Raw genomic sequence first — 26,399 nt, 5'->3', positions numbered from 1 at the left:
GAATAATTTCTGACCCCTGTTTTTTTGCTGACTGACACATCTATTTTATTTGCAGCCCATAGCACATAAAAACAACAGAAGGTGACCTGGTCCTTTTAGAGACAGGCACATTTACAGTCCATGCATTTCAGAATACATGAAAAGCTGAAAAGGAATGTTTTGTTGTGTTAACATGGTATTTTTGGAAAGTAGCAAATTCTTTAATGGTGATTGAAATGTGACCAGAACTTGCAAATCGATTATGATTAATCACTTCGATCATGACACACTGCTCTCCCCTACATAAGCTGCTTTTGTAAGTTAAAAGTATCGGCATTGGTATCGGCAATGCTGGCCCTGTGGTTACTTGGTATCGGATCTACCTAAATTTGTAGTATCGCAAAGCACTATTGAGTTTGTTGGGGTTTTTTTGTTTGTTTGTTTGTTTTTTAACCATACAATCTTATTTTAAAAAGAAAAAAATGTTCATGGATCCAGTAGGAGTCGCTAGTCGCCGTGCGCTAACAGTTGGTTTATTCATGGGGGAGATCCGGGATGGAAATGCCAAAGAAGATAAAGGAGCCGGGCAGCTGTCGTTGTACGAGAAAACAGCGCGAGAGATAAAAGTTCCTACACAAGAGAGTTTAAGCGTCGCCATGAGCTGGAGTAAAGAATAAGCTGTTCCGGGCGTCTTGGACGAACGGGCTGTCCGACTTTGAAGCTCTCAAGTTTGGACAGCTAGCTGACGCTGCGCCGCTGCTGTTAGCCTAGCTTTGCTAGGTAACTACTACGTCTCCATCTCTGAGTCTCCTGCCTCTGTCTCCACCTTGTCAGCAGTACCGTGCAGCTAGTGGTCATTTTGCGTGCTCTTGTTTTTTATTGACTCTAATAGAGCATGTTTCTTTTTGTCATTCTACACTTGAAGCTGTCCGGTAGCTCGTCTGTATGCTAGCTGACGTTAGCTAACGTTTGCCGGGCCAGACAGCAACTTCGGCAGCAGAGTTTCGGGGGAGTATTGTCGCTCACAAGCAGCCTGTGCTGCCAAAAGGAGTCCGCCTGCAGACATGTTTGAAATGGAGACGCATATCTCGTGCCTTTTCCCGGAAATTTTGGCCATTATTTTCAGTTACCTGGACGTTAAGGACAAAGGGAGAGTAGCCCAAGTGTGCACGGCCTGGAGAGACGCGTCCTACCACAAGTCGGTGTGGAGGGGGGTGGAAGCCAAGCTCCATCTGCGGCGAGCCAACCCGTCTCTGTTCCCCAGCCTGCAGACTCGGGGCATCAAGAAGGTTCAGATTCTCAGCCTGAGGCGAAGTCTGAGTTACGTGATTCAGGGGATGCCGCACATTGAAAGCCTTAACCTGTGTGGGTGTTTCAACCTCACAGACAACGGTCTCGGACATGCCTTTGTGCAGGACATCTCATCCCTGCGAGTGCTGAACCTCAGCCTTTGTAAACAGATCACTGACTCCAGCCTGGGAAGGATCGCTCAGTACCTCAAAAACCTGGAGGTGCTTGAACTCGGGGGATGCAGCAATATCACCAACACGGGCCTGCTGCTCATTGCCTGGGGCTTGCACAGACTCAAGAGCCTTAACCTGCGTAGCTGCAGGCATGTGTCTGACGTGGGCATCGGCCACCTGTCTGGTATGACCCGCAGTGCAGCGGAGGGTTGCCTCACCCTGGAGAAGTTAACTTTGCAGGACTGCCAGAAGCTCACCGACCTCTCCCTCAAACATATCTCAAAGGGCCTAAACAAGCTCAAAGTGCTCAACCTCAGCTTCTGTGGGGGGATATCTGATGCGGGGATGATCCACCTGTCACACATGACCCACCTGTGCAGCCTGAACCTGCGGTCGTGTGATAACATCAGTGACACCGGGATAATGCATCTGGCCACGGGCTCCCTCCGGCTCACCGGGCTTGACGTCTCCTTCTGTGATAAGATTGCTGACCAGAGCCTGGCTTACATTGCCCAGGGGCTATATCAACTGAAGTCTCTGTCTCTGTGCTCTTGTCACATCAGTGACGATGGCATTAACAGGATGGTACGCCAGATGCACGAACTCAAGACTCTAAACATTGGACAGTGTGTGCGAATCACAGACAAAGGCTTGGAATTGATAGCTGACCACTTGAGCCAGCTGACAGGGATCGATCTGTATGGTTGTACTAAGATCACCAAGAGGGGCTTGGAGAGGATAACACAGCTCCCGTGCCTTAAAGTGTTAAACCTGGGACTGTGGCAGATGACCGAGAGTGAGAGGGTGAGGTGAAAGCTCTCCTGTTCAGTCCACATTTCAGAGGAGACTCTGCTTCCATTCTTAAATTTACCTTCTATGCTGCGACTAAAAACGAGGAGCCGGACTCGGCATTCATCACTGGAATATTGTTCACCTCTGCTGCAATACTCTGACTTTATTTCAGTCTTGTCCTCTCCTTCCTTAAAGTACCCCAATTATGCTCATTTAGAGGGTCTGAATTTTTTATTTTAGGGATCTACCAGAATTTATTTCATGCTGTCATTGCTGCTCAGGTTGCATTGACCTAGCCCTCCACAATCTGTTGCCTGATTTTAAAAAAAGAAAAGAAAGAAAAGGCTTTAGCCACAGTAGAAACGCATGCTTTTCAACTTTCTAAGTGATTGTTTTGTTAGAGTGACAGCCGCTTTAGATTAGTCTAAATAGTCTCCACTATTTTATGCTCAGTCTGCTGGCTAACATCAAAACCAGAAAAATTTGGAAACAAAAGCTTGGTTGTGAATTTGTATTAAAATATGGTGTATTTGTGCACAGAGTAAGGATATGAGTATTTTTAAAATGTGATGTAAATTTCAGAGGCAACAAAATCCAGAATGAGGTATTTCGGTCCAGCAGCAATGTTTTCTGTGGGAAAAGAGAAACTGTATTTGTTATAGACAACACAAAAAAAGGATGAGGGAAACCACCCAAAGCATAATAGGGGCACTTTAAATCTCAGCCTGTGTACAGTTCCTACTGTCTAGCTACCTCATTCATTGAACACAGGAGTGCCTGCTGTTGCTAAATACTAGATTAGAGTTTATATTTTTGTGACTCACATACCAATGGAGATTTTGATTTCTCTTTTTCATCCTTTTTTTTGGTTTTCTGAGTAACAGCTAGGCATTTAACTTTAAACAGAAGTGCTCGAGTGCTTGAAGTTTTTGTAATAGATTTTGTTTGTTTTTTTTCCTTGTTTTTTTTATTTACCTGTAACATTTTTTTTGTGTAATTGAATGACTAAAATTTGTACTTCAAATTGAAGTGGGTGAATCACTCCTGTCTTTGTTTACCTATGTTTAGTGGCCTCCCTTTCATATTACTGAGGAAGTAAGTTATGTATCACGTCTAAGGTTTATCATCACATATACAGTGAGGTGTAGTCATTAGCAACTACCAAGACTATATGCAATACTTTCAACTGGCGCTTCCAATGATAACACCAGAGTATTTCTTTAAAAAAAAAAGAAAAAAAAGCAGTAATTTAAGATTGTTTTATATTCATACAGGAGTGATATTTATGAATAAAGAGGACATATGTTTGATTCTTGTCTCTTATTTGTAACAGCTGTACCAACTTTGATTAGGTGTATGATTATAAGCTTTTATTTCTGTGGTTTGTACAGCTTCTATTGGCTGTGCAGTATGTTCGATCAGTTTTTGGTATATTTCTATAGTATAATGCTGAGTTATATCTGAAGTTGGCATAATACAAATGCTGCATAGTCAAATTTGTTAACTGCTATGGTCAAAATCTGAACCACAGAACATGCATTTGATGTATTTCAACAAAATATATTTATTTTATTCCTTTTTGAAGCAACCTAACTTTATTGTGGACCAAAGGTGAAGTAAACCTACCACAGCCTTCAGACATGGTCAAGATGACCTGCTGAAGTTCAGCCTGAGTATCAGAAGAAGTGTCTTTGAATGTGGCATGGTTGTTAGTGCCAGACGGGATGGTCTGAGTCTTTCAGGCACTGCTGATATACTGGTATTCTCCCCACAAAATCAGAAAGGTCCAAAAAACAAAATACCCTATGGGTGAAAATGCCTTGTTTATGTCAGAGGTCACAGATTACAGGATGGCAACAGGATAATACGCACTAGTTACAGCTAAGGTCAAACAAAGGACAGATGTGACAGCTACACTACATGTCCATTATAAGTCTTTATTTTCTTCTGTTAGTCAACTTCCCTCCTCTGTTTCAAAGGTAGGAAGCGATTGGAAAGGAATCAAAGTAGGAATTTAAAATTAAAGGGGAAAAAAAAAGCCCTCATAACAAGAAAACAAGGCTTATAATTTATTTATTTACATACATACAAAATCCAAATAACTCACTAACATGTTGCTTTCTTTTTACACAGTTTGATTCTTGACATGAATAAACAGAAGGCAGTACATCTGTTATACAAATGCAAAATAAAAACTAACACCATGAACTTTGACAGAAGCCCCTTAAGCAGCTCTGTGTTCCACAAACAGGAATTGAGAAAAAGAAATCATTAAGGCAAGGGCAAGGACACACAGGCCAAAGCAAGGGGGGGGGGATTCTGAAAAATGCTTTTTCTGTAGTGATGACAGGTTACAGATATTAAGGAGAATTTACTGAGCAAAAAAAACAAGCATCCAAATAACATCTTCCAACACAGGGGGGTGTTTTTGTTTTTTTGAAGTACACCCTCCCTCTCAAATATACCAGTAAATTTACAACATACATAGAAATAAAAATAAAAAAAAATCACCCATTTTCAGACGTATACTGGCGCAGTTTCACACTGTTGTGTAACATTGTGTTTCTCTTATGACAGCAGAAGAGCCAGGCGTATTTTTATCCGTCAGGCTCGGTCTGCCTTTGACATCAAACAGCCAAAACCATTGACATAAGAAAAGACAACACTGGAATCTCAGATAATACATTTACATCACCCTCTGGTGAACGATTAGAAATAAAAGTAAGAAAAGTACTCTCCCATCACACAGTCACGGTTTGAAACATTTGTAGTTCACACATTATTTTGACACAAGTTTTTTTTTTTTGACACTTCTTTCCTCCATTTCTGCTGAGGACGTTAACTCGACAGTCATGTTGTTCAGAGCAGCTTGCCCTTCAAGATTCTGTGCAAACATTCAATGCATATCGATACAGTAAACATTTTATATATTTATATATGTGTTATATTTATATATCTCTATTGAACGCGACTTTCCGCAAATTGTGGCAGTACTGTGTCACACGCGCGCGCACACACACACACACGCACATTTTGTCCTGCAGACAAAATAAGACACAATGACAACTGCACTGCTTTAACTTTTCCAATATATATATATATATATATATTTTTTTTTTTTAAGAGAATGCACAACACCTTCCACCTAGGTACCTTTATTCAGTCACTGCACATGTTAAATATCACGTTATTTACAAACTTATCTAAAAAGTCAAAATCTGCTGAAAAGTGACCTTTCTGGAAATGTAGATGCACTTAGTAATTAAAAACCACAGCCCTGAAGAGTTCAAAAAACACAACAGCAGAGGCATCGCTCGTTTTTGTCAGCGATTCAGTCGACAAACTTAGGATCAGGTGGGCTTTGAGTACCATCTAAAGGAACTTTGGATGAAGACTGAATGTTCAGATCGTAATTTCTTACATCATGCCTTAGCACCAGTATTACAGAGGAATAAATATCCCTGCGTTAGGTCCAGTACTTATCTCTGTGCATGCTCCAAGGCCACTAAAACGTTCGCAAAACAAACATTGCATACCCTATAAACAAGTGGACAAGTGTGCAAAACCATCTAAAACTTATTAATCGTCACCAATAATAAAAAAAGCTTCTTTTTTTTCTTTTTTTTTTTAAAATCCTCTCTCTCATCTGTTGAGAACATACTAACTAAAATCTGACCTTTGTTTTATGTCAAAGGTCAGGCCTTGACTCCCCCTCTAATGACCCAGCCACAGACGATGACAGTAACACACCTACATCCTAATCCAAGCTACGTGGACAGACCCAAGGCTTTTGAGAATATTAATGTTGCATTCAGTGTTACTATTCAAGGACCAAACTATTACACAGATCCATGGTTTACCCACTGGGCCCAGCTCCTCTCCGCTCCCTCGAGATGTAGCAGCTCCCCAGTTCTCCAAGACCAAAAAAGTGCTTTCCTGTCCAGAGCAACAAATAAACTTACTACTTCAACTTGAAAGTTCTGTGAGAGAAATCCAAGGGGTTAAAGACTGAGATCAACCCGAGTGCTCCTGTTATCAATAAAGCTATCTAAGGAGAAAAAGGTTGGCAGTATTCTCCGTTGTGCGTAACTATGTGCAAGTCTGCTTTTTTTCCCCCCTCCAAATTCACCCATGTTCAGTTTTTAGTTTCCTTTAAAAAGCAAAAATCAAATTAGGGGTGTTTGCAAATGCTACTTATTTTGCAACAACCGATAGTGTGCTATTGTCTGCCTGACAGTGATGAGGTGTGCACGTAAAATCTATCGGCGGCTGTCGTTACCTGTGTCAAGTGCCATATTTAACAGCACGAACATCCCTAATTTAATTTTGCCAGCCTGACAGATTAACATGTGGGACAGGAAAGCACCCAGAGGTCCTGACAGTTTGTTGCAGGGTAGAATGAGGGACACGAAGAAGAGGAGTCCAGCAAGATGTGATAATGCCCCCTACTTTCTCTTCTCTCCAGGAACCTTTCACTTTTTTGGGGGGTGGAGGTAGGGAGACCTGGACTCAGACGGGTTGTGTCTGAGGTCAGAGTTTTCAGCAAGACTCTTCGAGGGCGTTGACGACCTGCTCCAGGATATCAGGGCAGTAGTCTGCAATCTGCTGGAGAACAGAGTTGGCATATTCCTGCAGCTCTCCGCTCTCCTTCTCACACACCTCCAGCTCCCGCTCCAACTGCAGGAGAAAGGGCAGGAATAGCTTTTTAATAGCATTTGCATTTCTACACAGCCATCAGCACAATTCACAAAAAGGTGCATGTTTAGGTATATCTGAGGTTAAAAGAGGGTTCTTAAACAACACACAGCTGCATCTACTCCATTCCTCTTTTGTCTGTGATCAGTTTTCCCTGCTGCACCTTTTCCATTTCCTTCATGTTAAGTCATGTTACTGCACTGGAAGTGTGTTTGTTTGTCTCTTGAACCGATTCCCTGATTTCCTCTTTGAATTGCCTCGCCACCAATAAAATCTCTCCAAAAGCATATTTTTAATGCTCCCGCAAAATAAAGCTTAATATGTATCAAAGAAGCGGCTCAGAGATGAATGTCACGATGACTTAAGAGTTTCTTCATTACCTGTTCGGCGCTCATTTTCTGGAGGTCCTCCTCCCAGTCTTCAGGGTCGCTGTGGTGGTAGTGAGCGGGCGGCGTGAGCTGGCTGAGGATGCTGGGGTCTCGATCGTGGCAGAGGTCTGTCAGGTGGGCGATGTAAAGTTTGAGCTTACTGCGGTTCTGGGACAGGGCTAGAAGAGGGGGTATCATCTGCAAGATGTGAGGAAGAAGAAGTGAGAAAGGCGATTTGAAGGAAATGGCACGAAAAAAAAAATTAAACGATAAAATTTACCCCGGTTTAAACGGTTGAACAGAATGAAAGGAACCAAGCACGAGACACCACTTGTGTTTAAAAACAAAGAAAGCATAAGCCTTGACATGCATGCCCATCACCAGCTCATATGACAGCCAAAATTCCTGCTAAACCCCTAAAGCTAGAAAAGTGGTTCCCAAATAGTGTTTCAAGCCATGCTGAGATACAGCGAGTCGAGTCCTGATCTGCCCCGCGATTTTATGACGATTGGTTAGAGTAGCAAAGCACTGTACATAATATAAATAATAATGATAGCACATTATAGCAGAGCTCAGTACATCTGAGCAATTTCTACATGTTTGATTTATAACAGCTAGTCATGACAAATAAGTACAGCAAACTAACCACTAACAAAGGAGAAAAACGGTCAGCAGACAGTATCATTAAAGCCTGAGTGAATGGTGCCCAGTGAGCCAAGAGAGGCACTTAGAAACAAAACATCCCTTCTGAGAGAAGCTTGGCTGTGCCATAAGAGTCTGGGCGTTTTTGGGGTTTTTTTTGGTGTGTCTTTGGCATTTAAAAAAGAAAGAAAAAGAAAGCCACTCTGACAGAGTAAAGATTTGTGCCGCTAAACAAAGTGTCCTACAAAGCAAATAACTAAACCACTGATTAGATCAAGTTTAAAGCCATTATCCAACACCTGTTTGTCTGAGCCAAACGTCAGAAGCCAATCATTAGCATCAGACCAGTGACATGCAAAGCTAAGCTGCTTTCATTTGAAGTGATGACACTCTGGGCGCACGCACACGCACACACACACGCACACACACACACAGAATTCCCCACCCATAAAAAAAAAAAGCAGTATATGAATGCTGAAGCACAGGATGAGTTTGTGAGGAGAGATGTGCATCAAAAGCACCCCACAGAGAAATGGAAGACAAGCAAACATGCCAATGGAGCAACGGCTTTTCATACAAGCTCACCCTTCTGAACAAAATGGCTGAGAGAGAGGGGAGGGGGTGGGCAAAAGGTTGGCTACGCCCAGATACCCTCCTCGTCATCCTGTTAGCCACAAGGTAAGCCAATTGCAGCATTAGGAAGGAACATCTGGTTAGTGTGCAAAACAGACAAGAAAAGTAGCAGCAGAAAACTTCCGAGTTTTAGAGAGCAAGCCGTGAGTTCAACCTTACTTACAGACGTGGCCACAAATCGACTGAAGAAAAATTTAGCAAAGCAGTTTATGGCAGTTAAGAAAACTACCTGATCTGGAGAGGGTTTGTGATTCGTTTGGTCAGGTGCAGTCTTCAGATGGTCATCCTCGTAGTTGTCGGCCATCAGCTTCATCCTGTTCTGGGTCTGCAAATTGTTAAAAACATCCAACTAAGATGAAGAGGAAATCGTAATTATGGCCAAGGTTTTATAGCTAACTGCTGAAATCTTGGGAGTACAGCCTGAAAACAAATTGTTAACAGGATAAATCTAATCTTACTTCATCATTTAATGAACACTGCCTGGCTCAGTTTTCACCACTGTGCACAGACGTCATTTGCATGTTATTGTACACACACACAGATGCGTGTGGAAACAGAAGGTGCACCAGGAAGTAAGAGCAAATGAGTCTGATTTACCATCTAAGACGACATAGTTTCTCTTGCTATTTACACTCATTGAATTCCTCTCCCTAGATCATCTCAGATTTGTCCCAAGAAATTCCAAAGATTCAGATGATGGAGATGCGACATCAACTCATGCTATGCAGGGTTTGATAAAACAGGCAAGTTCAACATGGACAGGCTCCAACAGGCATTTTCAGACTGGCATATAAAAAGAAACCAGTTTGGTTGACAGCGTGTGTTCAGTTTAACCTGTAGTTATTTCAGTTTTTGCCAAATTAAAAGTAAAAATTTTAAAGATATCTGCTCCTCACAGGTAGAAACACTACAAGCATATGCAAGCACAGTGAGGAGAGACAGGAATGTGGGGAGACAGAATTCTTTGCCACACGTCTTTCTCAACTCTAACCCGAGCTGCTGCATTTCAGCCATTTGGCATATGGTCATCTGGCACTGGCATCCCAAGCATGTGATTTCAAAGACTAATTAACAGATTGAACTAAGATGAGCTCTAACGTGCACATCTGCTCAGTAATTATTAATGCCACAGTGCTTTTAGTGTGAAAGTCAGACCTAAGTATGAGTAGTAGTAGTAGTAGTGAAAGAAAGGTAGAGCCATTCACTTTAACTAACAATACATGGTAACACCCGTTTCTTTGTGCTTAAAAACACAGCTGCAGCACATTCTAGACATAGACAGTTTTACTTCTAATCCATCAGTTTCATAGAGCTTTTACTTTTTATTTAAAGAAAAGATCAAAATTATTTCCCCATCAGTCCTGTGAGGATTTATTTTCCTGCATATAGCAGCTGGAAACCTGGAAAAACTTCTGGTACCAGCGTTACATCTTTCACTCCATCACCCTCTCTGTGAACACCATCAGCCCCCTCCTCACCTGCTGCTTGAGCTGCTGCACCAGTCTGTCTTTCTCCCGCTTCAGCTGAGCCACTTCGTCCTGGGTCTTCTTCTTCTTAGAGGATGACAACTCCAGTAGTGCAATGTTAGCGTCTTTCTCGCTAATAGCCGCCAACAGCGCCTCCTGCCTGTTAGGTGGAGATGTAACAATGTGGCATTTACCCACAAAAGTAAATAGCTCGATTATCATTTATTATTCATTGCACAACATTAGCCTGCCATCTGGGAAAAGCCAGAATTGGATGACATTTTACAAGATTAAGGCGGTGATCAATAATCCAGAGTCTATGCAATCCCACTGTGTGTGTGTGTGTGTGTCTCTTACTTCATCTCCAGCACCTCCTCCAGGTGTTTCCTGCGCTCGGCTCTCAGGGTTGTGAGGTGAGCCTCTTTCTCACACAGAGACTGCTGAGTGGAGGCCAACTTAGCCCTCATGGACTCAAGCTCCTGCTTCACCTTCTCCATGGCCCCCAGCAGCTCCTCCATCTGGGAACACCGACACACACACACACACACACGCACACAAACAGCTCAATGATGATTGGAGTGGATTACCTGAAATCCACCAGGGAAAAGGATGGAGCTTTTTTTTCCAGAAAAGACACTGGATGATTTGTCAGTCTCTTATAAGAGGGAGGGACAGCAGAATTCACGTGGTCTGATGGGAAGGACTAGGGATCAAGACTGGATTTCATTTACCTGTTATTTAATTTAAACAGGCACTACAGTTATTCCTTATTAAACATTTACTTAATCACAACAGACTAAACAGGGGAATTAATGAATAATTCATGCTCGAAGTAAAAATGTACTTGGCTTTGGATTTCATTAAAGTGAAAACTTTAATGAGCATCGTTTTAAAAGCAAACAGCAGGTAAACAAAGGCGCATAAATTACATGGGCTGGAAACAACACCAACACATTTCACACACATGCAGTCCCTCCAACAATTACTAAAACTTGACCCATGTATCCTGTGCAGGGTTGTTGCATGAGACTGCATGAACTGTAGAGGTGTTGCTTTTATTGTGTCCACCCCCTGTAAGAGTCGCTGCTCACTGACACATACTGGGCTCATACCTTAGACCACTTAAAGTTGGCGAGGTTGGACTCATGCATTGCTTTGAGTGAGTGCTTCTGAGAGGCGGTGTGTAGCGGAGAAAAAAACAAAACAAGAGAAAATGACAAGCAGAGATGAAAGAAGAGGAAGTAAGAGGACGGACAGGCAGAGAGGGAGAGAAAGGATGAGCGACAGCACAGTGGCAGCAGAAAAAGGCGACAGAGGAAGAACTGCAGTTTCTTTTAACCGTGCGGTGCTGGGTCATAAATATTGCTTTGCTATATTTGTGTGTTTGTGTACCTGTTTCTCCTGAAGTGACCTGGCAGCCTCCTCCTGTGCGAGCACCATCTCTCGCTCAGCAGTGATTTGAACGCTCTCTCTCAAGGCCTCCTCCAGCTCCTCTATGCGCTCTGTCTTTTGGCGTAAAGTGTCCTTCACAGTAGAAGAAGGAAGGAGATGTCAGATTCGCCCAGTTGTACCCTGACTGAGAAAGGCAGTAGCATTCCTACAGAATTTGCACAGTGCAGATCATCCACAGGCAAGCCTCACCTTCACCTGCTGGGAGTTCTCAGACAGGTTGTCTTCCCTCTTCCTGGCTTCCTCCATAAGTCGAGCATTCCTGCTCTTCTCCACCTGCTCTTTGTGCTTCAGTGATGCCACCTTCTTCGACTGATCCTTCATTTGCCTACAGGAAGTCAGTTACATTAGATATTCTATTTGGAGCAAGAGGACAAATCAGACCTCATTTTGGGCTCCAGTTCCTCTAGAACAGTGAAAATGTGTCTTACACACAAGTGAACAGCAAGCATTTTCAAGATATAGCGCTGTATTTTACCACTTTGAGCTTACGGATGCGTGACACAGATGGCTTATCCATAACTAAATAAAGGAACTCATGCAAATAAAGTCATGGGACCAAAAACAAATATTGTATATTAGGTATGTGCTTGATGACTCAGACATTCCCACGTTACAATTTCTAGGTCATTAATCGTTGTACACCAAGTAAATGTAGTTGATTCAAATATGGACATAAAGAGGTATAATTTGCCATTTTAAACAAACATTCACAATCTTACAGACTTGCTTGGGTGAGATTTCAGGCATCATTTTGACTTTGAGTGAAAAAACAAACAAACAAACAAACCCAAAAACTATAAAGCAAAAAAGGAAAAATGAGCCTGAGCAGAAGTAAGAAAAAGACAACTGCTTGCAGCTCCACAGGAAGAGAGAGAGAGAAATGTGTCAAGGTGAGGAGGAGAGAAAAGCATTGTCACTAACCTTGAGGCCAAACTGGCGGGGTGGGAAATTTCCAATGAAAAGACAAGAAAGCAGTAAAGAGAAAAGCAGACTCAGACTAAGAGAATAAGCAAACATGGAGAACAAGACAGAAGGGGTTTCACTCATAAAATATCAGCTCACGGATTATGCAGCATCTTTTCTGGATCTAACAAGGTCATGTTACACAAAATAATAATAAAACAATTGCAGGAACATGAAAAGAAGCTGCCTGTTGCTGAGCATGTCAACACTGAAACAAAACACCTCACAAAACCTCAAACACCAGCTTTCAAAGCACTCCTGCCAGGATGTCAAATGGCAGAAAGCCAATTTAGACTGCTTTTAATGTGCCAGCCACAACAGTCTCTACAGCGATACCACGTCAGATGTTTACATCGCATGTGACGAACAAAGGTCAGAAGTCCCAGAGACAAACTGTGGACCTACATTATACCTCATTAAATACTTGTTATACACATTTATATGGTGCATCCACCCTTGAATATCCACCACATGTACACATGCACACTGACAAGATCCACAAACCCACCTCTCCAGCTCACTGATCTTTTTGTCTTTGTCATTTTTCTCATTCTCCATTTCTCTGAGTATCTCCAGGAGGCGGTCCACTTCAGCTTGAGCTTTCCCAGAATCCTCTCTGTGGCGGGCCACTTCCTGTTCGAGGTTCCTAATGCGCTCAGCCAGCTCAGTGTTGGCTTGAGCTTCCAACGCTGCATTCTGAGCCTGATGGAGAACAAAGGCTGTAGTTTAGACATTTCAGGCCACGTGAGGTGCCTGAAGCTTTATTTAATGTATTTGTATTTAATACGTATTTAATGTATTTCTCACTCTCTTAAGTTGATTCTCCAGTTTGAGGCACTCTTCCTTCTTCTGTTCCAAGGCAATCTCAAAACTCTTGAGTCTGGAGTCTTTCTTCAGCCCTGAGGAGGCCAGGGAGGAGGCGTGCTCCTTTAGGTCCAACAGAGAGGTCTGTGTACACACGTGTACACACGTGTACACACACACACACACACACACACACACACACACACACACACACACACACACACACTAAGAATACATTAACACCAATGCAGGCATCCATGCCTCAGTGCAAAGTTAGGACTAACAGGCGGGAAAAAAACAACAAAAAACTGAGGCCCGTGTCTGACAGCACTGTTTTATTATATTAATAGAATCACAGTAAACAAGAGTTTGCCTGTGTGTTTTTTTGCATATGTTTCTCACCTCTCTGTCTGACAGGTCTCCCTGCAGTAAGCTCAACCTTTCCTTCAACTCTTTCAGCTCCTTTTTGGTACATTCAAGCTCCTCCGTCTTCTCCCGGTCGTCTCTATCTCTCTGCTCTTTTAGACGCTCGATGATCCGCTCCTATAAAGAGGTGGAGGAAAGAATCAAGCAAGATTCTTATACAGATTATCAACTATTATGGACTAATACAAGTCTGCAGAAATTAATCCACCTTTTCTGCAAGAGACTCCTCCAGTGTTGTGAGAGCAGTGTCAGTATTGGAAGTGTCAGCCTGCAAAGACTTTACTCTCTCCTTCAGGCTGCTCATCTGCTTCTCCTTGTCCCTCAGCTGTTCCTGCAGGTTCTCGATCTGCAGTGAAAACACAAGTAACCATCAATAAAATTGATCTTGCGTTGGACACATATTGCCATTTCAAAAATAAGATTGCACTATTCTCTGTTAACGTTACCTTCTTCTGAAGCACATTGATCTTGCGCTCCTTAACCTCCAGCATATCCTTAAGGTCGTGGATTTCCCCATTGAGGGTTCCCTTCTCCTCTGACATTTCTTGTATCTGCTTGCTCTTTTTATTCAAAGTTGCTTCCTTCTCTTCCAAACGCAGGCGCAAGGCATCCACCTAGATAGACAAGATGGGTTAGCAGTTTACGGACATGAACTACAGACGTGTCCTGCTACAAGTTAAAAATGAGTGTGGACAAAAGCAAAGATTTAAACTTCTGAGGAAGATTTCAGAGCGGTGTTGTGTTTCTGAGATAAAAAATACTATTATTTTACTATTTCCATGTCATTGTTTATTCAGTACCTATCAATGTTTTGAGATACGAGGTGTGCCTGTTTATCCAGATTAAAAAAATAAAAATCAAGCTTGGTTCAGGAAAGAAAAAAAAAAAGAAGCTGCACAGTCACCCAGTTAAATTATGCAATCGGTGTGAATGGTTATGAGTCCGGTGTGTAAAGGCCTCTACAGTCTATACCAGGGGTCAGCAACCTTTAACACCCAAAGAACCATTTGGACCCGGTTTCTACGGAAAAGAAAACACTGGGAGCCGCAAATACTTTTTGACATCTAAAATGAAGACAACACTGTGTATATTGGTTTTTACCTTTATGCTTTAATTAATTAAAAAGCTGAACTCAAATTATCCATGTAGCAAACAAAAACTGTGAGCCGTCATCCCTTCTGGGCTATCGGAGTGTAGCGGAGCCTTGACCAGAATTTTAAAAATAATTGGAAAAAAGCACTATGCTCCTAAAAAATTAAAAATAAATATTAAGTATCTGCATAATATTTATTTTACCTGGTTAATGTGCTTTGCGGGGCGTGACGTACCTGAGTGGCATCCGCAATCACGCCTCACCGGCTTGTTCTCTCTGCTGTTGTTTGTATGTGTCGGGCTGTGAGCTGCAAAGCTACAGCCGGCTGTGTGTGTGAAAAGTGGTCAATAAAGAGATGCTGAAGAGCATGTTCATGTAAACATCGTTGGGTCTGCCGTGATATGTTTACAATCGGACTTCTGCTCCTGAACCTCTGTGCACAGTGCATGCTGTACGATCGGGGCTGTACAAAGTCACTTTCCTCTTTACGCAGGACTGTAAGCTGTTATCTGTGAGGCGTGAGCGGTGTTTGTTTTTAGCATAGATCATGGTGGAGAATAGTTGTTCACATACGTATGTGGATCCGAAGATCGACACTCCACAAATTAGGCATACTGGTAGGCCACTCTCGTCAGAAGTAAATACAAATGAATCTGCCCAGGCATCATTAAATGTTGTATTTTCTTCAGATATTTTTCTTTTCTTACATTTCTCCATACTTGGCCTACCTGGGGTTGAAGGTCTCAGTAAATGCACGTCATTTCGGCAGGTATACCGGCTTCCCTGAGTGTGACGCTTATTTTGAGCGACGAAAAATAATAAAATATAACTTTATTTTTATTTTTATATTTCAAGATCAGAATAATCTTCCAATTTAGAACTAACACAAATAAAATACACTTCAGTTAGATTTATTTTTCCAAACCATGCAGAGCCGCAATATAAGGACTAAAGAGCCACATACAGCTCCGGAGCCACAGGTTGCCGACCCCTGGTCTATACCAATACAGTGGGTGAGAAAGTATGGATACTCTACCTCCGTCTGTAAGATGGCAGCCCGCTGCTCTTTGGCAGTGAGGGATTCCTTGAGGACTTCAATGTGTTGCTTGCTGTCTGAGAACTGGTTGGTAAGCGTCTCCAGTTTTGTCTGCAAACCGAGCAGCTCGGTGTCCTTCCTGGAGAGGTCCTGCTTCACCTGCTCCATCTGAAAAAAGATTAGCCCGAGCGCAGAAAGAAAGAGGAAGGGTTGGACAAATTGTAAAATGGTAAATTGATTCTTATATAGCGCCTTTCTACTGGCGGAGCACTCAAAGCACTGTATACAACGTGGCTCACTCACCCATTCACACAATGACTTTCTATCTACCAATCACAGACATTCAAGTTGGGGTTAGTTTCTTGCCCAAGGATACTTGGCATGCAGATCAAACCTTCTGATCAGTAGATGGCTAGCTCTACCTCCCGAGCTACTAGGGGTGGGGGGAAAAATCGATACTGTGTAGTATCGTGATATTTTGTTTGCTAATAATGTATCGATACAGGGACAGCAGAAATCGATATTTTGTTACAAAAAAAGTTTTTGTGCTCTGACTTCAGAGCATGTTGATCAGCTCCTTTTTCTGAGCAAGAATCCTGACATTCCTTCACTGTCCAAATGTGTTTAACTTTTTTTTTGGCAGCAATAAACATATTTTATTTTAAGTTTAAAACTTTTTTATTTAATGTAAAATTATACTTTGTTTTAATTTACTTTCAAATTCTTCAGTTGCTAAATGGGCTGCATAGTTTTCATAAATTGCATAGTTCAGAATAGCTATAATTGTACCAGATGGTTGCATTCAGTTAAGTTGGACTAGACTGTAATACAAACCGTTCAGTTTGTCAACAATAAAACTGACTGAAATGAGAGAAAGACTGAGTGTGAGACTTTGATATTAGATAAAATGAATATTGATAAAGTTTACCTTTATGTACAGAATCTCAATATCGCAAAATATTTTTAAAAAATTGCAATAATATCGTATCGTGCGTTAAGTATTGTGATAATATCGTATCGTGGGATGTATGGTGATTCCCACCTCTACAAGCTACAGCTACCGTGAGAAAAAGGTAGTTTCTAGGGTTTTATGTGTGAACACAAAAAAACCCATAAGAATTATTACACAGTCTCTGACCTTGTTCTTCATGAACTTTGTGTGACTGCGGTAAACCTCCATCTGCTTCATCTCTTCTTGACGCTCTTCACAGCTCAGAAGTCCATTCGATTTCAGCATTAGCAGCTCCTCCTCCATGTCCCTGAGGCTCCGCTCCATTGAGTTGATTTTTGCATCCTGGAGTTAATGGAAAAAGGTTATCACCAATAGCATGTTGTCACCAATACACTATAAACACACACACATTTCTCTATCTAAATGTTCACCTTCATGTCAATGACAGTTTGTAGGGCCTTAGTTTTGGTGGACTCTGGAGTTCCTTCATACCGACGGTGCAGCTCCTGCTGTGTCAGATGTAAAACACGGTTGATGAATATCGATATCTTACCAATCAAACCAAATATGATGGAAAGCCTTAAAAGTAATGCATGCCAAAATTAATAAACTGGAGATTACCTCTCTCAGAGCAGTGATCTCCCTGTCTCTCTGGTCCAGCAAACTCTCAAGGTGATGCCTGTGCATTTCTGCATCAGCCAGTCTCCTTGTCCTCTCCTGGTCCTCCTCTGATGCCTTGGCAGATGGTCCTAACACAGCAAACATAACAACTTGTTACAATTCTGATGTATGTAAAAAGACTATTATGAAGTCTAGATGTTTACAACAGCCAATTGTGTTTAACTCTCAGAGACAAACAAAGAAACAAAAGCACACAATTGTTTAGCAGGTAAGGATATCCGAGGATAGACTCTGCACATCTACTGTAAAAGAAAAACCAAACAAACAAAGCACACAACATTGAACCTAATGGGCAGTGTAATTTAACTTACTGAACCCCTGAAGCCTTAAAAACCTGCCATCCTTAAAAAAAAAAAAAAAAAAAAAAAAAAAAAAAAAAATCATAGCGAATGCTGAGGGAAGTAGTGTGCAGAGGTCACCAACTTTCTGCAGAGTCAGTCACTACAAACCTCCAAACTTCATGCGGCATTCAGATTAGCTCGAGCTTCATGGAATGGGTTTTCATGGCCAAGCAGCTGCATCTAAGCCTTATATCACCAAATGCAGTGCTATAATGCATGCCGCCATTGGACTTTAGGGCAGTGGAGATGTGTTCTCTGAAGTGATGAATCATGCTTCTCCGTCTGGCAATCTGATGGTCTGGGTTTGTGGATGCCAGGGGAACGGTACTTGTCTGACTGCATTGTGCCAAGTGTAAGGTTTGGTGGAGGGGGTATTAGGGCATGGGGTTATATTTTAGGAGATGGGGTCAGCACCTTAGTTCCAGTGAAAGGAACTCTTAATGCTTAGTACACCAACACATTTGGACAATTTCATGCACCCAACTTCGTGTTTGGAATCATGTTCTGTTGCAGCATGATTCCACAGCAGTACACAAACCAAGGTGCAAAAAGACACAGATGAGCGAGTTTGGTGTGGAAGAACTTGACTGGCCTTCAGAGTCCTGACCTAAACCCGAGAGAACACCTTTGGGATCAATCAGAGCGGAGACCTCAGTGTTTGACCTCACAAATGTGCTTCTGGAAGAACGGTCAAAAATTGCCATAAACACACTCCTAAACCTTCTGGAAAGTATTCCCAGAAGAGTTGAAGCTGTCATAGCTGCAAAGGGTGTGCTGACATCATATCGTATGAACAAGATCGTATGTGTTTGAAAGCAGACAAGTGAATGTTTTTGGCAATATAGTGTAGTTTCTAGCTCTAAAAACAAGCACCAAAGGTAGAAGTGCCTTAAACCTGCCTATCTATTCTATCCCTCCAAGCAAATTCCCCCTTAAATATTTCCCTTGTAATTACTGTCATCTATTAGACTCAAAAGGGAGGATAAAGCAGGATATGAGTTGCTAACCTGTGAACATACAGTCATCTTCAGATTCGCCGCCTCACTCATGTCCAGTTTAAAAACAAGATGACGGTCAGTTCGAAGACTTCCCAACAGAACTTTGTAACTTTGTTAAGCAACAGGTGACATTATGGAGGTGACATCCATCTTTTACATACAGTCTGAGTGTTTCACCGCACCTGTTATAGGACACCAACCGTTCTGGGGACTGGCCTGAGTGTTTATACTGTGCAAAAAAAAAATCTAGTTATGATTGCCCTGTTAAAATGAGCCCAGAGTGAGTACATATGTGACAGGAGTTTAAAAGAAAGCCCCAAAACTGCTGAGGGTTCAATGGGTTTAAGCTTTTTCTGGAAGGAGTTTTAGGTTTCTTTTAATTTCATGTACCTTTGGGTTCTTCAGATTTCATGTCCTTTGTATTTACACCCTAGGGAAGACGGCATGCAATTACTTTTTAAAAACACCTGAGCACAGGCTTGGAGTGTCTTTAAGCTCCTGCTTGAGTTTAAAGGAGAAATCATGTCTAGAAAATGGAGCAGTGAATGCCACAATTGACCTACAGCTGTGTGAGCATTAAAGGAGCTGAGGAAAATAGGCTGGGACAAGTGATAACCTGAGACCTACTGAGTAATAAAATGTTAATGGATGAATATGATTGGCCTAGAGTTTCAAACAGTTTATTTGTTTCCTAGTGAACCCTATACATGAACCAGAAGACATGCAACAAACAGCTAAACAGTCATTAATAATCAATCAACTGTAAACTTCATTAAACTATTTTGGTTTTTCCTGCTTAAACCCACCTTTGCTCTGCAGCATTTCCAGTAGTTTCTTGATGGACTCATCTCTGGCTGCCAGGGTCTGCTTCTGTGTGTCAATCCTCAGCTCCATCTCCTCCAGGGTCTTCCGAAGAAGGAAGAGCTCCTTGGCCTGCCTCTCATGCTCACCCTGTAGCCGTCGGTAGTTCTCCTCTGTAGGTTCGGATGTCAGGGCCAGGTCCCTTCCTTGACTAGCAGGATCTTGCTGGAGCAGCTGGTTCAGGTCCCTCTGGATCCTTAGCTCATCTTGGAGAGCCTGAACAGTCATCTGGAGATGCTAGGGACAGAGGAGAGACACACATATAACTGCTGACAATTACTGGTTCTACTCTTTGTTCTCTAGCCTTTATTGCAAGGCTATTTATATGACAAGGGAGACGAGGTGAAAATTTTATTGATTTTATGAATGATGCACGGGCTACTTTCTGGGAATGGCTCCTGGTAGAGTATTGCGTTGCATCCAGCCAAACAAAAACTAATCATAACTGAAAATTCAGCAGCGCCACAACTTATAGATCCAAAACATGGAGGCTTTCTGAGCATTGTTGCAATTCATGGCCAGAGAGATGCAAGTGGTGAAACACAATAAGCCCCGTATAGTATTGCATTGTTTGTGGCATCTGACGCCACAGACTCTTGGCAGAGTTGCTGTGAGACAGTAACACAAGGCTGTGTTACACTCTGGTCTGAACCAGCTGCGAGCATTTTCAGATGACAGAACAAAGAGAGAAGTCAGTGTCTGCCTCCCTTCGTATCTCTCCATCCTCCACCTCCCGCGCCCCCTCCCTTTCCTTCCTTTGTTATTCCCTTCTTCTCCTTCCACCAGCAGTCTACACTCCTTCTCTACCTCCCTCTGATACTCTCACCTCTCTTCTCACTAACCATCCCTTTCCATCACCCTCTCCACCCCGTGACTAAGGCTGACTCACTGCTGTGACTGCACCGATCCACCCCCCCGACACAACAGACGCACACACATGGGGAGATGCATGTGCGGACAAGAACTGACACACACACACACACACACACACACACACACACACCTCCCTTCCTCAGCCCCCATATTCTCACTCTCTTCTGAGAAAAGACAAGAGTTAGGTGTCTGAAAGAGCACAAAACATTGCGGTTATATGATGCACTTTCTAAATTGATATAACAAGAAGTCAACAGCTTATCTTCCACACTGGATAATGTGATACAAACATTTTGTGTAACTTAACTCTGTGGCACCGCCATCACCACATCCAATAATTAAACATCTTTGGCAAATCTCACAAAAAAAGCAGCGTTTAATCAATGCGGCAAGGAATCATTAACAAGAAATAACTGGTGATTATTCTATTATTATCTGACTTAATGTAGGGGATGAAGATGGTCAATTCACACTACAACATATGGCAGTATATAACATTAATATTACAACAGCAAACAAAACAGAGGAAGAACAAAGCAGAGGAAGACTCGCCTGTGGTATGAATTGGGAAACACTGTGTTCAAATTCAAAGTAATCCATTTAAATATATGCATAAAAATGTAGACATCTGCTTAAACAGCTTTACATGAAACTTAAACAAATGCCCTCCAATGAGGACCTGAAGGGAGGCAGCTTACTCTTACAGACAAAAAGCAAGTAGCAATAATTTAAATCATATGCTTTTAAAAGCAAGACAGGTTTCAAGTTATAGTTAAGTAGCATTCCTCTCATTTTTCTGCAAGCGGAAAATCATTCACACCACCTACACCTCACAATTTTTAAAAGCGATAGCTAATTAAAAATATCTATGGTTAAATTTCTGGCAGTTTATTTTCTCGACAAAACTAAAATCATATTCAGTCAACCTTTTTTTAGTTACTCTCTGGTCACCTCCTTAAAATGGCTCCACTTTAAGAACCACCAACGTAAAGTTATCTTTAGGCCTAAGACTAAGATCTACGCAAGTAGTAGTTAGGGTTAAGGTTATAGTAAGTAAATGTAATAAGCGTAAGTTAATGCAAAGAGTCAGTACACTGCTGTGTGCATGTTTGCGTGTCCATGCTTTCCATTGCACGTGTGCCAGTGTGGGAGGCGGAGGCAGACATACAAAAGCAGACATCTTTAAATTAAAGCACTCGCTGATTACGCAGTGCTAGTCAGGCATTACTGGGAATTAGTCCAGAGTGTGATTCTGTGACTCAGCAGGAGTGAAAACAGCAAATTATACAGGTCTGCCCACCCATTAAGAACCACAGTGAAACAAAGACGATGCCTCTTCATTAACGAAACCCAATTTGCACGAGCCCAACAACCTACCGTAGAGTATTTAAAAAGACCTTATCTGCACTTATCCAATTACACTTTTAGATTTTAAACCATAGAACCATCCTATGCAAAGTTTGTCGACACTACACTTATTTATTAAGAAAGAGGGAGTCGAGACAGAAATACCTGCTTAGATGAACTCCTATTTAACGGTGCCAAAATATGTACGGTGTATTGCTATATACTTAGTTTTAACAGGTGTAGGTCACAAAGGTGTGATTGCTTCACTAAAATGTTGACAAAAAATTTAAAAAGAGAGATTTGATAAAATCTTCAAATTGCATATATGCAGTATGTGATGATTAGTGCTTAGTTAAACATCTAAACACTAATCATTACATACTGCATAGACGCAGTATTAGTAAATTGTAAATTGCACTATTTGCAAAGCCCTCCTTTATTATTGCTACCTTTTGTAATGTTCTCATCTCTTCTTTTTTTTTTCCTCGCACATTTTTCATCCTGTTCCTCAGATGAGACTTCCACCCTTTTTCATCTAAAATGCACAAGCATATAGCTGCATATAAGAGGATTAACTAGATGCTCAAAAACTGTCACTAACCTATGCAGAGAGAGAACAAAAAGAGAAAAGCATTTGTACTAAAGCGGACACACTGCTTGAAATGCTTTTTTCCCCCCTCCTCAAACATGTTAAGCTCTGGAAGTTTGGCAAATCTATCCAGACTGAGAGACATCATATGATGAAATTAGAGGGAAAACCCCCCAAAACAAAACAAAAAACAAAACAGAGGCTAAAAGTCTATTTAAGCATTAAGCAACGCTCACCTGTGCTTCATCTTGAATAACACGATACTGTTCCTTCCAGACGGCGATCTTGGATGCCTCATCTTTCCTGAGAGCTCGCTCCTTTTTTAATTCTGGACTCCAGAAGGTCTTAATAGAGTTCATGGAGGAGCTGAGTTTGCTTTCCTTAACTTCCACTTCTCGCCGCAGCATCTCATTCTCCCGCAGAACCTGAGAACGCAGGATAAATGGTAGGTACATGACAACCCAACATATGACCGGTGAATGCCATAAATTAACCTCTTCATCAAAATTTCAGAATTGAGAAAATCGTGGGAAAAAACTGGCAAAGTACCTCTTTGAGTTGGGCCTGCAGGTCAAGTATGGTATTGTCCCTTGCCTGCCTTAGAGAATGGGGCACTGTGGAGGCCATGTGGTGATCTCCAAAAGCTAGGGCATCTCCAGCCATCATGCCTGCTGGTAGCACAGCATTGGCAGGCACTGTGGTGGAGATATTAGGAGTACTTGCTGCTACAACTCCACTGCTGCTACCTCTCGACCCATAAGTCACCCTCTGTCTCCCCATGGTGGTCACTGTGCCACCAGTTTTGGGAAGGTGGTCACCTCCCATGGTGACCTCATTGTCACTCAGGTACATTGGTCCTGAGGTGGCATACGCAGCATTGAGGGACTGGATGTTCTCCATTGAAAGGGTCTTGCCTCCTGCTCCTCCAGGACCTCCCCCACTGCCTCCAGTGCTGTTGGTACGCCGGTGCCCCATCCGAGGAGAACGGGGGAGCCGAGGGGAACGGCCAGATCCCTGATTACCAGTACCACTTCCATCTCTTCCTCCGCTATGGTTTGTATCCCCTCTGCCAACAGAGCGAGCACTACCGTACATTTTTGACTAAATAGAAGGGAGGCACTACCAAATCTGAAGAACAACCCTTAGTATCTGGTTATATCGTTATGAATTTTACTAGTGTTAGAGATCCAGCTTAAACTGGTGAGCACAATGTTCATGATACAACAGAGGTCTGAAACACTCCACTCTCAGGGGTTGCTGATGCTAACAGACCTCAAAGATAAACTAGCCACTGTTACAAATGAGGACATCAATCTGCAAAGAAAACACAATTGTTCCCAGTTAACTGCATAGCAACAGCACACAAAATAACACATGAATAAAACAACTGAATGCATGCAAAACTGAAAACAGAGTACCAGTACAGACTGAAGGTTTCACTGTCTTAACTGAATACCTTCCTGCAGTACAGACAGTTACGCAACTGTACACAGTCATGTCTAAGAAGAAAATTCTTCTAGTGAAGGGTCCTTTGGAGCGAAATCTTTGCTCTAATCTACTTGAGGCCAAAGGTAGAAGTGATTTTAGGTTAGCTTTCAACAAAATGTTAATCTTGTAACAAGTACTTTCAGGTCACAACCATATAATTTGCACATATAGTCTAATGTTACAAGGTTTTGGTAGTAATGTAATGTGTCTAAGTAGTCTGACGTGTGTGTGTGTGTGTGTGTATACATACATACATACATACATGTATGTATATATGTCCACCACAGACATTTATCTTGAGTGTGTTTGGCCTTGCTAACTGCTAATGTCACGTTAACACGCCGGCTAACAGTAAAGCATGACACTTGTGCCTTTAATGACGCTTTAACCCCGTTTGTTAGCTTCTGAGTTTTATATTCCATTGTGTATTTTGCCACCAAAATAAATGCTGGCTCTCCGATTCATTCTTCTAATTTGCTATCGCTATGGATTAAAACTAGCAAGGGAGGGAAGGAGGGGACTGTCCATGCTGGACATTGTGGGGGGAAAAATGTCTGAGCGTGAAAATTTGTATACAAACGGAAATAACAGTTTGTCAGATAGCTGGGTAGATGTTTAATGTGACAAGTTAATCGTAAGTGTCGTCAAAATGTGACACGTTTAACGGGAATCAAAGCTTTTTTCCCTTTTTTTTTTTTGCACAATCCCATCGACTCCGTACGGTGTCTGCTTTGGAGACACCCATATCAAACCATATCCATTTTCCTTCTCCTCAGCTCAACGGTTTTTCATTTCAAGCTACGGTTATTCATTCACCGGTTTACATATATGTAGCTGTGATACTGCTAATTATAAAAGAAAGGGAAATACGACAAACGCTTAACGTTAGCTCGCCGTTACATATGGAGGCTAGTATATCCAATTTATGTGGTCAAGAAGAACCTTTTTTTTTCTCGCTAACACAATAGCCACAGAGGAGAAAAACCCTCCGAACAAACTACCTTTGTCGTTGTCTGGTAGAAGCCAAATCCTTGCTAATAGTGGATCCTCTGTCAAAAATAAGTCAGCTGCAAAAATCGTTCATTTTACGTTAATTCCTCGATAAATGTCTATCAGATTTTCCCATCTTTTCACCAGCAGTACCAGCGGCTCAGGAGAGCCAGGGCGCCTCAGTGACGTCAAGCCTCCGGCGCGCGTTCACGGCGGCCTTCCTCGCCACGCTTGGATTTTAAAAGCGCGGTCACGATTCTACGTTAGAAGGAGGGGACGTGGACAGCAAGAAATTTACCGACATCTCGAAAAATACAAAGCTTTAAATGAACATAAGGACAGAAGTCAGAGGTGAGGGGAGTATTTTGAACTTAAATGCAATGAACATTCACATAATAATAGGAAAAAGTAGTTTACCACCATTTGATAAAGAATCGGTCCTCCTGATATTAACAACAAGTATTATTCAGATATGAAGGTATGATGGGCTGATGATAAACAGAGCATTTTCATTTCGAGTGAAATTTATGAAAGCAAATACATGTGGTAGGTTTAGGGAGTAATCACCAGCAGGGGGCAGGGCATACCTGCAGGAAATGTTTTAATAAAGAAACGTTAATAAAAAAGAAAATTGCAACTCTTCAATTCATCTTTCCCATTATGGTTAAAAAGTTAAATATAGCACTTTATAGGCTGCTATTGCAACAAAAGACTAGTGATCAGACTGTTTCTTTCTTTATCAAAAGAGATGTTTAGGACAATGTAAATGGTAAATGTGTAGATTGAATATTACAACTTCATTTACGTATAGAGCTTATACTGTTTATATTATTTTGCAAAATGTTTTAAAAGTCTTACAGGTCATAACCATTTTAGTGAGAATAAAATCCCTTAAAACAGAATACTTTGTGGGTTTATATTCCCCCCCCCCCCCCCAAAATTACCTGGAATGTCCCCAGGAAATATCGTGTGATGTCTCTTTTAGGTCACGTACAAACGTGACCACAAAAGCTGAAACAAATCTCTATTATAACTATACTTATTACTACATATTTAGGAATATAGGCTAATTTATACAAGAACAATATAAAAGGAACTATTAAATATAGTAGCAACTAGAAGTATGAAAGTGTGTGGGATTAAGTCGTGTTTTTCTGTGTACTAAAACATATTTTGGTCCATTGTTCCTTTGTGAGCCTTTCTATGGAAATGGAAATGGAAATTTCCATTTTTCTGTCCCTAACATTTACAGAAATATTGCACTCCACACATGCTTTGGGTGTTACAATTTATTTTTATGTTCAAATAAAATAATATGTTAATTGAACAATTACACCTTCTTGATCCATCAATTTATAGAGATCCAAGCACTACAGGAGTTCTCATCCCCACGGTCAAGTACTGTCGATAAACACCGTGTTATTTTTACTAATTAATTAATTTTACAATTGTAAATGTGATAAACTA

At 41.6% G+C, this 26,399-nt stretch overlaps 2 protein-coding genes across 12 annotated transcripts; one reads left to right on the top strand and one right to left on the bottom strand.

Annotated features, from left to right (window-relative positions):
* The first annotated feature begins 339 nt into the window (after nt 1-339).
* LOC146569542 (F-box/LRR-repeat protein 14-like) lies at nt 340-3,544 on the top strand. Its single transcript, XM_085281907.1, has one exon. The coding sequence runs from the start codon at nt 1,044-1,046 to the stop codon at nt 2,253-2,255; it is 1,212 nt and encodes a 403-aa protein (XP_085138033.1). The 5' UTR covers nt 340-1,043; the 3' UTR covers nt 2,256-3,544.
* A 747-nt stretch (nt 3,545-4,291) lies between these two features.
* LOC146569541 (ELKS/Rab6-interacting/CAST family member 1-like) lies at nt 4,292-25,145 on the bottom strand. Of its 11 annotated transcripts, none has more exons than XM_085281900.1 (22): nt 24,944-25,145; nt 23,004-23,768; nt 22,691-22,879; nt 19,591-19,882; nt 17,386-17,513; nt 17,196-17,270; nt 16,951-17,106; nt 15,813-15,980; nt 14,130-14,297; nt 13,892-14,029; nt 13,660-13,800; nt 13,261-13,401; nt 12,962-13,155; nt 12,412-12,423; nt 11,680-11,815; nt 11,431-11,562; nt 11,151-11,207; nt 10,396-10,556; nt 10,051-10,198; nt 8,802-8,897; nt 7,310-7,495; nt 4,292-6,911 (listed from the first exon to the last, which is right to left on the bottom strand). In XM_085281900.1, exons 2-22 carry the CDS (start codon nt 23,547-23,549, stop codon nt 6,774-6,776), a joined length of 3,402 nt encoding a protein of 1,133 aa, XP_085138026.1. In that variant the 5' UTR covers nt 23,550-23,768; nt 24,944-25,145; the 3' UTR covers nt 4,292-6,773. The 11 variants fall into 11 exon arrangements, 8 of the variants coding, with proteins under 8 accessions (XP_085138026.1, XP_085138025.1, XP_085138031.1 ...); XM_085281899.1 differs by having other exon boundaries at nt 17,196-17,273; nt 24,944-25,144; XM_085281905.1 differs by having other exon boundaries at nt 17,196-17,273; nt 23,004-23,520; nt 24,944-25,144.
* Nucleotides 25,146-26,399: the final 1,254 nt, after the last annotated feature.

Source organism: Mchenga conophoros, linkage group LG7, assembly GCF_057382185.1.
Source record: "Mchenga conophoros isolate Kocher_MC1m ecotype Shallow Benthic linkage group LG7, M_conophoros_male_GT1.1, whole genome shotgun sequence".
NCBI lineage: Eukaryota > Metazoa > Chordata > Actinopteri > Cichliformes > Cichlidae > Mchenga > Mchenga conophoros.
This window is presented reverse-complemented; position numbering and strand designations above follow the sequence as displayed.

Excerpts from the sequence above, each read along its gene's own strand:
- LOC146569541 (XM_085281899.1), bottom strand. The coding sequence starts at position 23,549 with ATGTACGGTAGTGCTCGCTCTGTTGGCAGAGGGGATACAAACCATAGC. Across the intron at positions 11,208-11,430 it reads GGTCACTTCAGGAGAAACAG|AAGCACTCACTCAAAGCAAT; the intron begins GTACACAAACAC and ends ACCGCCTCTCAG. Across the intron at positions 10,199-10,395 it reads GAGGAGGTGCTGGAGATGAA|GCAGGAGGCGCTGTTGGCGG; the intron begins GTAAGAGACACA and ends TCCACCTAACAG.
- LOC146569542 (XM_085281907.1), top strand. The coding sequence starts at position 1,044 with ATGTTTGAAATGGAGACGCATATCTCGTGCCTTTTCCCGGAAATTTTG.